Source organism: Pelmatolapia mariae, linkage group LG1 (genome assembly GCF_036321145.2).
Source record: "Pelmatolapia mariae isolate MD_Pm_ZW linkage group LG1, Pm_UMD_F_2, whole genome shotgun sequence".
NCBI lineage: Eukaryota > Metazoa > Chordata > Actinopteri > Cichliformes > Cichlidae > Pelmatolapia > Pelmatolapia mariae.
The window spans coordinates 15,285,204-15,297,474 of record NC_086227.1 but is presented as its reverse complement, the minus strand read 5'-3'; the positions used below and the strand labels follow the sequence as shown (position 1 = coordinate 15,297,474).

At 39.8% G+C, this 12,271-nt stretch overlaps 2 protein-coding genes across 4 annotated transcripts; one reads left to right on the top strand and one right to left on the bottom strand.

The window, feature by feature from the left end:
* Nucleotides 1-825: 825 nt before the first annotated feature.
* ercc3 (excision repair cross-complementation group 3) lies at nucleotides 826-9,780 on the bottom strand. Of its 3 annotated transcripts, none has more exons than XM_063473854.1 (15): nucleotides 9,683-9,780; nucleotides 7,934-8,133; nucleotides 7,564-7,800; nucleotides 7,404-7,453; nucleotides 7,183-7,318; nucleotides 6,865-7,035; nucleotides 6,327-6,531; nucleotides 5,849-6,163; nucleotides 5,527-5,711; nucleotides 4,754-4,956; nucleotides 4,577-4,673; nucleotides 3,576-3,693; nucleotides 3,374-3,492; nucleotides 1,836-1,985; nucleotides 826-1,498 (listed from the first exon to the last, which is right to left on the bottom strand). In XM_063473854.1, exons 2-15 carry the CDS (start codon nucleotides 7,973-7,975, stop codon nucleotides 1,361-1,363), a joined length of 2,166 nt encoding a protein of 721 aa, XP_063329924.1. In that variant the 5' UTR covers nucleotides 7,976-8,133; nucleotides 9,683-9,780; the 3' UTR covers nucleotides 826-1,360. The 3 variants fall into 3 exon arrangements, with proteins under 3 accessions (XP_063329924.1, XP_063329915.1, XP_063329905.1); XM_063473845.1 differs by lacking the exon at nucleotides 9,683-9,780 and adding an exon at nucleotides 8,575-8,633; XM_063473835.1 differs by lacking the exon at nucleotides 9,683-9,780 and adding an exon at nucleotides 8,454-8,618.
* Nucleotides 9,013-11,658, top strand: gpalpp1 (GPALPP motifs containing 1). The gene is made up of 7 exons (XM_063473866.1): nucleotides 9,013-9,192; nucleotides 9,309-9,435; nucleotides 9,515-9,595; nucleotides 9,696-9,945; nucleotides 10,115-10,279; nucleotides 10,362-10,463; nucleotides 10,580-11,658. Exons 1-7 carry the CDS (start codon nucleotides 9,108-9,110, stop codon nucleotides 10,796-10,798), a joined length of 1,029 nt encoding a protein of 342 aa, XP_063329936.1. The 5' UTR covers nucleotides 9,013-9,107; the 3' UTR covers nucleotides 10,799-11,658.
* Nucleotides 11,659-12,271: the final 613 nt, after the last annotated feature.

Below are 12,271 nucleotides of genomic sequence, written 5' to 3'. Positions count from 1 at the left end.
CTGCAGGCAGGCTAAACCTTACAGAGAACACAAATGGTATATGAGTGCCAGGTGGCACTTGAGCAAATGGAAACATTTGATTAGTTCTCAGAGAATTTAAATGTTTAAAAACTTAGGCGCAACACTTATTTATGCAGACTGTCCCTGCAATCACACGAGTTTCAGAATGAAGGATATAAATCTGTAGGCTTTGTATCTTGATGTTGTCTACGTGTGTGATTAATGTATAACAGTCAGATGGCCCATCCTCAGTTTTCTCAAGAGACACGTGGATTCCAGTCTATCTAATTACTTTTCACTCTCTCCAAGCCAATAAGCCTTGGGTCAGCGGAGGTCACAAAACGGCGATTAAGACCATGCCAAAAACACAGCCATTCAAGGCACACGTGTCCTGTGCTCCAGCAGAGGTTGGGTGGGCAGAGGTGGATATTTTCCCACAGTCGCTCCTTTCGCAGCTTAGACAAGGCATCAGGCTCTAGATGTTCTTTTTGGAATATCTTCAAGTCACCAACAAAGAATTACCCCCCTCCTCTCCATGCCTGGCTTTTATCCAAATTGAGTTTTTTTTATTCCCTTTATTCATTCACAGAAGAAATCCTGGGGACATTGCTACACAATCATGAGTTAGTCAGGTTAAATAATGTCTTCTGTAGCAAGTGGGTGCTATCGTGACCATTAATTGCTGCCAGAAGAGTATTCACTGGATTTCTTTAGGTTTACTAACTGATTTTGCATATTGTCCCGCTTCGTTTTGTGACAACTTTGTCTGTTGTACAACACTGTGTATATTACTGCTAGTCTAAGGAGAATAAAAGTCCAAAAATATTCATTTTACAAAACATATTTAATAACATTTTACAGAATGAACTGACATAAAACATATCAGTGTGGTTGGCTCTCAGGAGCAGCTTTATACACATTCTAGTCAACTTTACAAAAAGCTATGCTGTTAACCAGCATATGAGAATTAGCTATAAAATAACAAACGTGTCCTCATGCAGGTCAAAGCAGCATTAGTCTAATTTTTTACCATTAGATAACCTGTCTTATCCAACAGTAAATAAGATGGTTTATTCATTTAGATGCCAAAAGAGTAAGAGCTGATCTTTTGCTGCTTACAAAGCTAATATGATTTATACGTCATATGCAAGTAGCCATCAACTCTCATCCAATTTACAGACATCGAAAAGCTTTACCACTTAGTGACAGATTATCCCCGATCATTGCTCCATTCAGACGCGATGGAGTTCAGCTGGGCTTCAAACCTGCTCTTTAATGCATACTTCAATGCCCCAGTTTTGTCTTACTGCCCATTACAGCACAGAACGTTTTTAGGTATCAAGGTGTCAAGCACGTAGATCTACTTTCTGAAGCGCTTGAACAGTGGATGAACGTTTTTGCCCGCCGCAAGGGCTTTGCTGCTTCTGCTCTGATATTCCATGTAGATGGTGTCATCTGCTCCAGACATGGAGCTCATGGTGCCGGTTCGCCTTGAGAACTGATCAGGAAACAGAGAAAGAAGAAGTGAGAGTAATGAAATGTACAAAATATGCAAGTTACCATCAGCAGGGGTGGGGAGCACAGAGTAACTCATGACATTGTCATTATCTTTTTTTTGCACTAAGATATTATAGTACAGCAAATCGATGAGCATTACAGCAATACAATATACAACAATATTTGTGTAGGGAAGAGGGGGTGGTGAACTTTCATTAACCTTCATTTGGTAGGCCCATAAGGAGCGATTTCAAAGTGACTCTGCAGTGTCAATATTTTGTTGACCCTCCAAACATCCATTCTCTACAAATGTCTTAACAGCTGGTGAAAGTCCTCACCTGAGGTCGTGCGCCCACCTCCCCTGCCACCACCTCCTCCTCGGCATCCATGTCAGAAGCAGCGAGGACCTTCTGAAGCAGCTGCTGTTGCTCATCTCTGGTGGAGAACATCAAGTCCTCTTCCTCCATACCTGCCAGCTTTGTGATTACCTGTCACAGAGGAGGAAGATCACCACTTAGAAATCCTATTCGCACATGAACAAGACTGAAAGGTGTGTCATGAATGAAATAAACATCATTAACACGGGTGGGAGGGTGTGATAACAGTTAAGGGACTGATTTTCCACTTTACTGTGAACCTTACAGCTGTTGTAAGACTTTGCAGGCACTTTGTTATCCAAATACAATTCAATGAATGTGCCTCTAAAGTCAGAGAAGCAGTCTTTTCTCTTGTTCTTTCTTTGTTTTGTCCCTGTAAACAAACCTACGCTTGACTGCTGCCAGAATTGCTTAAAGGTCTTGATTTTCAGTGTGTGTCTTGGAATTCTTCTCACAACATATGCTACCAGACAGACAGGAAACAATGAAACCAAATTCTTTAAAATATGTAACATCAGGCTCAAACTTGTTTGGGCAAACTATAATCGAAGCTGCTACTTTGACAAAACAAAATGAAACTGGGACATTCAGATTTTGTTCCATAAGTCAAAAATCTTCATTCATATAAGTTTAACTGTACAATACTCAAATGAGATTTTCCACTTTGCACATATCCAGTCAGATAACAGTTTACATCCATTTTTGTTCAGACTAGACCATGGTATCATGATTTTGTCTCCTTAAACTGGATAAGCAGGAGAAAATGGTTGGATAAGGGGATATTTGTGCCGAAGTTTGTTAAAATGGTCAAAATATGATCCATGAAATGTTTAGCAAATGTGTTTTCTGACGCCACACAAATTATGTTAACCACAAAATTCTTTGAGATGTTCAAGAGACAGGGATGGACATACCCTAATGGACCCTCTCGCAATCGGGTGGCTTTCCTATGTTTTGTTAGGCATAGCAGCTTTTTAGAAGACATCATGATTCATTCAATATTTATTTATGTTTTAGCAGCCAGTTATGCATGCCCTTCCCCATAAGCCCCAGATCTTTGAAGGCCATGGCTTAAGAGGATAGAGAAGAGTGATCACTGAAGAAGGTTTTAGTAGGTTAAGTCTTTCAGTGAGATGGGTAAAATCAAATTACAGGGATTTAAACACTTAACTACTTATTCGTGAGAGCTGTAGTTTTGACTATGCTTGGTCAAAGAATTCAAATTGATATCAGGATATGGAAATAAAACTCAAGGCTTAATATATTTCAGAAACAGTTGGACTCACTAGATTCAGGAATCAGGTTTTTAAAAGTTAAGTGGCATAAACATTTACCAGCTGTGAGCGTTCATCCTCGCTGTAAACTATCCTTCAAGCTATAACAGTAAACTTCAACAGGTATGGGTCATGGCCTTCATGAAAGAAATGTGCACTATGACCATGGTTATAATTAATGATGCACAAATCATATGAGACCGTGTTGAGGAGTTAACAGCACACCTTAAAGCTGTATCCCTGGTCCACGAGAAACCTCTGCCTCTTGGTGGAGTAAGCCATTTCCTGGGTATCCTGGGACACCAGTGAATAGAAGTATGCATTGTACTCTTCTGCCACCATTCCTAAAATGGCAGACAGGGACATTGAAATAAGTGATTTTGCTCACAGACACTGGAAGACAAAACGGTTAGATAAGCAAACAGACCTTTTTTGGCTCTTAAGACTCTCCCAAGCCTCTGGGCCTCCTGTCTGCGTGATCCACCATGGGACGAGATCTGGATCAGCACATTGGCTTCTGGCAAGTCAAACGAAGTGTCTCCAACCTGCAGAAGAATTCGCAAACGTGCAATTTCACCACTCTGTCACAGTACCAGCATGCATTTACTGTGTAATAAAAGGCAAAATCAAAGTGAGATTTCTCTCACACAAAGACCAAACGCAATGTGAATTATGTGTCAAAATACTTTTTGTAGCTATTGTTCTTACATATCGTATGGAGAGAAGATTACTGATTATTGCCTTCCTCAGGTAATTACCATTACCCAAGCTTCCAAATGTTTATACGATTGGTTTTAAAAACTGGAAAAAAATTTCGAAAAACCGATTTACTAATTTTTTCCATTTTTCTATGAGCCATGTGCTCACAGAAAGACTGAAAGACGTTTAATCCCCTGAAGCTCAAGCACACTTGGCTTATGCAGTAGGACAATAATTCCAAACACACCAGCAGGTCCACCTCTGAGTGGGTCAAACAAACAAAAAAACAAAATGAAGATTTTAAAGTGGCCTAGTCAAAATCCTAACTGAAATCCTATTGAGATGCTTTGGCTGGACCTTAAACAGACCATTCATACTCAAAAACCCTCCAGTGTGACTGAATTAAAACAATTCTGCAAAGAAGAGTGGGATAAAATCCTCCACGTGAAATATTCATTGCCAGTTATCGCAAATGCTTAATTGCAATTTTTTGTGCCAAGGGTGGCAAAGCCAGTTATTAGGTTTAGGGGGTAATTACCTTGCCCTGTGTAAAAAAAGTAAAATAGCTTTCCTTCCTTTAATAAATGAAATCATAACTCAAAAACTGCTTTTTTTATTTACTCAAGTAACTTTTATCTGATATTAAAATTTGCTTGATAATCTGAAACATGTAAGAAACCAGTAAGGGGGCAAATGCTTTTTCACAGCCATGTAGACTGACTGCTTTACCTTTGAGATGAAAATGGTGTTGATCTTGGGGTTGTGTTTGAAGTTCTGTAAAATCTGCATTCGCTCCCCCTGAGAGGTCGGACCGTAGATGTAAGGCCTTGGGGAGAAAGTGAAAATTTGTTAAAACAATTACAACCTGAAACACAGAAGGAGCTTCTCTTTTTGTCAGTAACTTACTTGTTGAGACGAATGGCATATTCCTTCAAGGCAAACACGTTATCAGCAAACACAATGATTTTGTCATTCCGTCGCTCATGGAAGCGAATGAGAAACTGGCAAGCACGGAACTTATTGGGGTTCATTGTGTAAAGCAGGATCCGCTTCTTCGTCTTGATGGCAACGTACTCTCTGTAAAACTCCGGCGACATCGGGCACCACACCTGAAGAACAGGCATGCCAGTCATATTGATGATGATACTCAAAGCATACTGTAACATGAATACACTTAAAGGCTTTGCTTTTACATGTGAAGCTGCCTTAACACATTTTGTTTTGAATTTGACGAGTGACATCATAATCAACAGTGACAACTAACATCAATCAATGTGTGGGGGAATAGATGTGCAAATTTGCACATCTTAAGCGCATCATAAAGTTGCAATATAATTAAATACAAAAAAGACACTGTTGTTACCATCTTAAATTGAACTTTACCAGAAATAATAGTTTTATTAGTTTGTATGATGAAATGATTTATTAATCACTTTAGATTTTTTTTGCTTTATCAGTTACCTAATGATAATTAAAATGAATTTTGAATTACATCGGCCAGTTCTAAAAGATCATCAGTGTAAGCCTTCTGACACGAGACCAGAACCACAATGTATATGTCCATAATATCACATTAGGGATTCATCTATTAAGCGAACGCAGAAAAAAAAAGCTGCTTATTTATTAAATCTATTTTATAATCTAATATCTTATTTCTACTGTTATACTGCAAGACTCACCTCTGCACACTGGACTTTAGCAATGTAGCCATTGTTCTGCAGTTCCATCCAGTTGGCCTCGTATAGCTTAGGCCCAATTAGGAAATTGAGGTCCACAATCTTATCATCCTCTCTGACCAATGTGGCAGTGAGGCCAAGTTTGCAGTGGGCCTGGACTATAGTCAGGACACGACGAAACATCCTTGCTACAGGCAAAGAAAGTTTTAAGTTAGGATGAAGACTAATCGCGCCAAAATATTCTGTCTGGTTCACTGCATGTAAAAGAAATACTTATAAATATACGGATATATTTAGGATAACACAAAAAACAAAAACAACTCACCAGGGATAGTGTGAACTTCATCCAGTATGATGAGTCCCCACTCTTGGCTCCGCATCCACTCCATGACCCTTTCAGCTTCCCAGGAGCGCTTGGTGGTGTGACCCAGCATAGAGTAGGTGCTGATAGCCACAGAGCAACCGATAGGCTTGTCCTTCGCATCAGAAGTGAAGCGGCAGATCTGAGAGTCATCAATAGTGGACCACATCTTGAACTGGGACTTCCACTGCTCCACAGATACAGAGGAATTACCCAGCACCAGGCAGCGTTTGCGCACCGTGCAGGCCGCTGTCACCCCGACCAGGGATTTACCCGCTCCTGTAAAACAAAGGTTTTACAGGATGAAAGGTTTGATGAAATGAAAAGATATACTCTAAAAGACACTTGAGACTACTACAACACTGGAATTAAAATTAACGGCTTTATATATATTATACTAAACATTCTGTCCTTTATGACTACAGTAAATCCACTGTCTCACCACATGGCAGCACGATGACTCCTGAGCGGGCGCGACCGTTTCCAAACATTTTGCGCAGACTCTTTTCCTGATAGGGCCTCAACACAGCCGTGGGCTTAAGGTCTATGTTGATGTCGGGGTTGACTGTGTCATTGCGGAAGTCGTACTCTGCCAGGAGGGGGTACTCCAGCTGAATACAACGCTTCTGCAGCTCTTCAATCATCTCCTGCACCACAATAAAAAAAGAACAGAGTAGAGTTTAGTGTGGGGATTTAAAATATTTCACTGGCTTTTTAAAGAAATGATCTTACTTTGTTTAAATGAAACATAAGCTTTTATTGATCAAGGGAAAAGCAGTTCCCAAACTTCGCCCTGTTTTATAACCTAATGATTGACTTACTTCTGATGATTTGGGGACCAATAGCAAAAATTAAAACAGCAACACTGTTGCAAGAAAATAAGTTTAAATCTGTATGTTTACAAGCTTTAAATATGGGCCAGCAATAATATTAAGTATGTGGCAGTGTTACAGGGGAAAAAAAAATAATCAGGTGTGTACCTGGCGAATTTCAAAGGACACAGTCTGAGTCTCCTCTTCCTCCTCTTCTTCTTTATCCATCTGCTCATAGTAGCTGAAGATGTCCTCAGGGACCTGCTGGGTTGAGGTTTCCCCATCGCTGGGCTGCTGTGAGCTGGAAGTGCCTTCTTTTTCTTGAACAGACTTAGAAATCTGTCAGAAAGAGTAACTTAAATTCAAATATGTGATTGATCATAGAAACTTTCTTTTTATTAAACATATGAATATAAAAGAACAGTCTTTTTTATTACTGCTATTTTACACATTAGTTTGAGCTGAAAAAAATGTTCATTTGCACACCGCTGACTTGCTGTGGATGACTTCAGTAATGAGCTCAGCATCTGTTCCATCTGCAGCGCGGAGACGACATTCACGGATCACGTTGTCTTGCAGAAGTCGCTGGATCACATCAGGGAAGGCACTCTCAACAAAATACCTGAGCGTGGATTGCAATCGGAGCTTATGAAAAGTGCTAAGAGCGCTACTGATGCAAAGCGTGAAGAAACCATTTTTAAAATTACCTATTGTGCTTGAGCACCAGCTTGACTTTGCCGTAGCTCACTGTGCAGAGCTGAGAAGAAGAGAGAGATCAGATTTGCAAATCACGACAAAAAACAGTGCTTTCAGCAATGTTCAGCCTTCGGCAATATTCCTCAAAACACCAAATACTCCCAGTCAGACCTTTATGAACTGCACGATTCCATCAGGTACAGATGTCTTGCTGAGCTTCTGCAGGTACTCCACAATATCAGAGGTCTGGAGCCCCACACTGACAGCTGCATATAAGGAGTAGGCAGTTAGCTTGTACTCATGGATATGGTTAGGTCTGCATACTGGCTCTGCAATGGCCACCAAGAAATCCTGGGCATATTTATACACTGGAGAAAATGCTTCCAGAAAGATGTGTCCATCTGGAGCCTGCAGGAGAGGAAAGAAACGGAAAAAACAAGATGAGAGAGAACTACAAAGATACATCTCGCACATAAAAGTGGAAGGACACCAAAGCTTTTTAATTTTAAGTGAGGAAATCAACAACCCAAGCACATCTTACCACCCAGAGCGGACGTGAGGAGTGATCATTTTTTAACAGCATCTGAGCACGGTAATCTTTGGCTCCATATTCATCTAGTTTTGTACTAGACTCGTCCACTTGTTTTCCTGCAGCAGCAGGTATGGCCTCTTGAGACTCGCTCCCCACCGCCTCTTCTTCATCATCTTCTTCCTCATAGAAACGCTTCTTGGACTTTTTCTCTGTTTCCCAAAAGATACAAACATGAGTATGCAACTATTCTTAGTCATAAAAAAAGGTTCACAAACGATCAGGCTGAAATAGGGGTGAATGTAACGATATGAGAACTGAGACAGAAAGTGTGGTTGCAGACGTGCTAATGTACTAGCTTCTATATCCTTGATCTAATGGTCTTTATCTGGAACTGTTAACCTTTACAAAAACACAGAATAATTACTGGAAATGTTCAGAGTCCAAGAAGAAAGGTACAATGCTTCTTATCACTCAGTTAGCTAGCTTAATGGCTAATTATATAGGTCAAAACACAGGATTAGCAACGTACCCCGATCTCCTTTGTCCTTTTTACCCATTTTAACCGCTTTTAAATGGGTAATAGCTCAAACTAAACCCGATATGACTGCATAACAACCAAATATCCTCCCGAAATTCTAAGACAAACTGACCGGTGTGGGTCAGGCTGCTGGTGTTGCGCGTCAAAACTCCTGCAGAAAACACTTCCGGTTTGAAATGTCAAAATAAAATCCTCTTTGTACAGTTAAAAAAACAACTTGAGAAATTAACTGTTTTTTAGATGATATGAAAGATTTTTTAATATGTATTCTGAGATTTCTTGATGTCTCATTTTCTGTGTTTGTTCTTTTGTTTTATTTTGTTTGTTTGCAGGGATGTTACACAAAAAACACAATGTTGACTCAGTATTGAACGACACAATTAAAAACAATCTAGAAACGTTTTTTGATATCGAATAAATGACAGAAACGTTGATGTATTTCTGATTTATGTCCTCTCTAGGTTGATACCAATAAATTATTAATTAATTATTTTTTTTTTTTTAAAGCTAGCCACTCCGTGTTTACTTCCTCGTTCAAAGGTCAATCTGATTCTTACGGGTTTCCTCAATCTGTTGGAAGGTATCTGTCTGAGTTAACCAGAAATTGCTGCAGCTACGTGACTGATTTATTAACCAGAGTTGAATATGTCGTCTGATAAACTAATTGGACCCGCTTTACCGCCGACGTTTAGAAAGGAGAGCCCTGAAGACTATGATTATGAAGACGAATGTAAGTGAAACTATATATTTACCACTCGTTTACTTTGACTCCTGCATTCGTAGTGTTTTTGTCCGATTGTTTTTTTTTTATTGCGGTCTTTAGTTTTTCTTCTTTAAACTCTGCAGTGGTTGGCCCTGCTTTACCTCCCGGTTATAAACGGGGAGAACCGTCGAGCTCCTCTGATGAGAGTGAGCAGGAGGTAGCGGTGAAAAGAGTCAAAACAGGACACGCTGGTGAAGACAGAGCCGCAGAGTGGGTTCCCTGCTGAATTACAGCTCAAATACAGGAAATGTCTTGATAAACAAAACACTGACATATGTCTTCTGAACAGGGTGAGCACAGAAGACGATGATGGTTTCTTTGGACCAGCTCTGCCGCCTGGATTCAAGAAACGTCCGAGTTCACCAGATGTGTGAGCAAATTTATCCTATAAATTAAATCCTATAAAGACAAAAAACGGAGTGGAAGCTGAGGATCATTATGAAAACTGTAACTTTACTTTGTTCTCTCAGGCCGCCTGTGCTGGGACCGGCTCTACCTCCTGGGTTTCGCAGAGCACAACATGAAGACAATGATGGTGAAGATGCAGACAGTTGTCCAGGGCCTGCCTTGCCTCCAGGCTACCAAGCCGAACCCTCCAGCAGCGAAGGAGAAGATGAGGATGTAATTGGACCAATGCCGGCCAACGGGCCAATTCAGGACACTATGGCTCAGGACATTGAGCGTAGAGCACAAAGAATGAAAGAGAAGCTGACAGGAGACGTAAGCCCTAATCCCAGACACTATACACTGTACGGTTCAATCAGCTTAATCCATGCATAAAAAGCGACAGAAAGACTAACAGTATTTTAAGGTGTTAGGATTTCTTCTTTCTCTGATCACCCTTTTAAAGTTTTAGCTGTTTTTTTTCTTTGTGTGTGCATGTCAACAGGATGCTCCTGAGGTGCTGACCAGAGAAACATGGATGACTGAGCTCCCGCCAGAACTGCAGCATATTGGCTTGGGGGCTCGAACTTTTAAGAAAAGGTCAGGTCCCGAAAATGCTGACCGCTCAATTTGGACGGATACACCAGCAGACAGGGAGCGCAAAGCCAGGGTATTTAATGAAAACAGGTTTACTTTTTATTTGTTACATATTTTTGCCTCTATCTCATTTGTCTGTTGGTCTTTACCAATAGGAACGTCTTGAGGGAAAGAAGAAGGGTGAAGCAGAGAAAGACAGTGTCCCACATGTTTCTCACAAAGACTTGGAAATGGCAGAGAAAGTGTCCAAGTATAATGTAAGTGGTTGTACTTCATTTTTCACATCTCTTAAATGTTCCCGTTTAGCAGAGTGTGCATTTTTGTTCACATTAAGTTCAGGACTAAAATTTCTGTACATGTCACTAATTATTAGGAGTCTAAACGTGCGGAGACTCTGATGAGCCTTCACACAAAGAAGATGAAGGAGAAGGCGAAGGAGAAAGCTGACCAGCCAGTCGAGAGGAGACCATTCGATCGTGACGCAGACCTGCAAGTGAACCGCTTTGATGAAGCGCAGAAGCAGCGGCTGCTGAAGAAGTCTCAGGAGCTGAACACACGGTTCTCCCACAGCAAGGAGCGAATGTTCCTCTAACACACTGAAAATGTCAAAAATGTGTAAAAATACATTTTCCTTTAGACTTCATAGAGTATGGTCTAAGCTTTGTTGGTCTATGAAACTGGAGTTTAACACACAATAGTTTGTGTAAATGACAGGACGCCATTGTTATAACAGATGTTTTAAAGTCATTCAATCTGTTATAAAACAGCAGCTATTTGAGCTTTTAGAGTTATAGAATAAATGAAAAAAATTAAAATGTTTTTCCTGCAGAACGTCAGCTTATATTTTTAGATTGGACCGTGTTTGTACAGGTAACATCCAGATCAATCACATGTCTCTTGGTAAATTTAGCTGCTATGAATGGTGTCAGATCGAATGTCATTTTCAGTTTTGGTGTGCTGAAATTTTGTGTAAAACTCAGACTTTGTACTTAGGGATAGTAAAGGAGAGATGAGAAACAGTTTAGCCTAAGTGTTTATGTGTGGTTATAATTAAAATGGGGGATAGTGCAGCATAATACTGGGTTAGATAATGTTTTATTTAATGCCATTATACAGATATCTTCAGTCTTTTTTGGACTACCTATTAAAGAGAGAAAAATACTTTCTCGCCAAGATTTAACTCGATTCAAAGTACTTCATTTTTTTGGGGCTCCTTAAATATTTTTCTGTGTGTTTTTTTTTGTTTGTTTGTTTGTTTGTTTTAAATGCAAAAAGTGAACATTTTAAACCTAACTGACATTTTGGCATCTAGACATAAAAGGCTCAAATCCTTACATTAATGCACTCTACATATGTGATTGATTCTTTGTAAGCTTTTTCTGAAACTCCTGTAAAATGTGTTGTACTGCTATTGCAACTTTAAACTGTATATTAAACTTGTAAACTTTTATAAACTACAAACTTTTACAAAAACACTTTCTTGGCATGTTGTGTTTCTTTAACACACCTATTTTTAGTAACCAGCATTTAAGTCATACGCCGTAGTGATGGTTGTAAAAATTGCGACTCTCCAGAGTCGCTATATATGCATATTTCATTTACGCATGCGTTTGGCGGTTGCATTGATCGAGATCCCAGTCATCATTTTAAAATATTTCAAGCAGAATGCAGGCGTGTGGCTCGTTAAAGTACGTATACACTCTCTGTAATAACATTAGGTAAGTGGATGTAAGGAGAACGACTAATTTAACCAGCTAAGGCTAATGTTGCTTTCAATTTGCTTCAGATGGCTGAGCTGAGAGTGACGTCACTGCTGAGTTGAGCGTGATCCAGCGTTAAAGTTCGAAAAGCATGAAAACAGGATTTGTTTGACTTAGCCAGGTTAAGCCATTCATGTATTACTACAGTGTTTGCATCTTGCGGTTCTACGGTGTCATATAACTTGACAGGTTCAAGGCCTATTAACTTCTCATTAGTGATCGTGATTGACTACAGCTGGTAGTTTCTCTTAGCATATAAAGGATTTGTTTGACAGCACTTATTGGATTGACCAATACTCAGAATA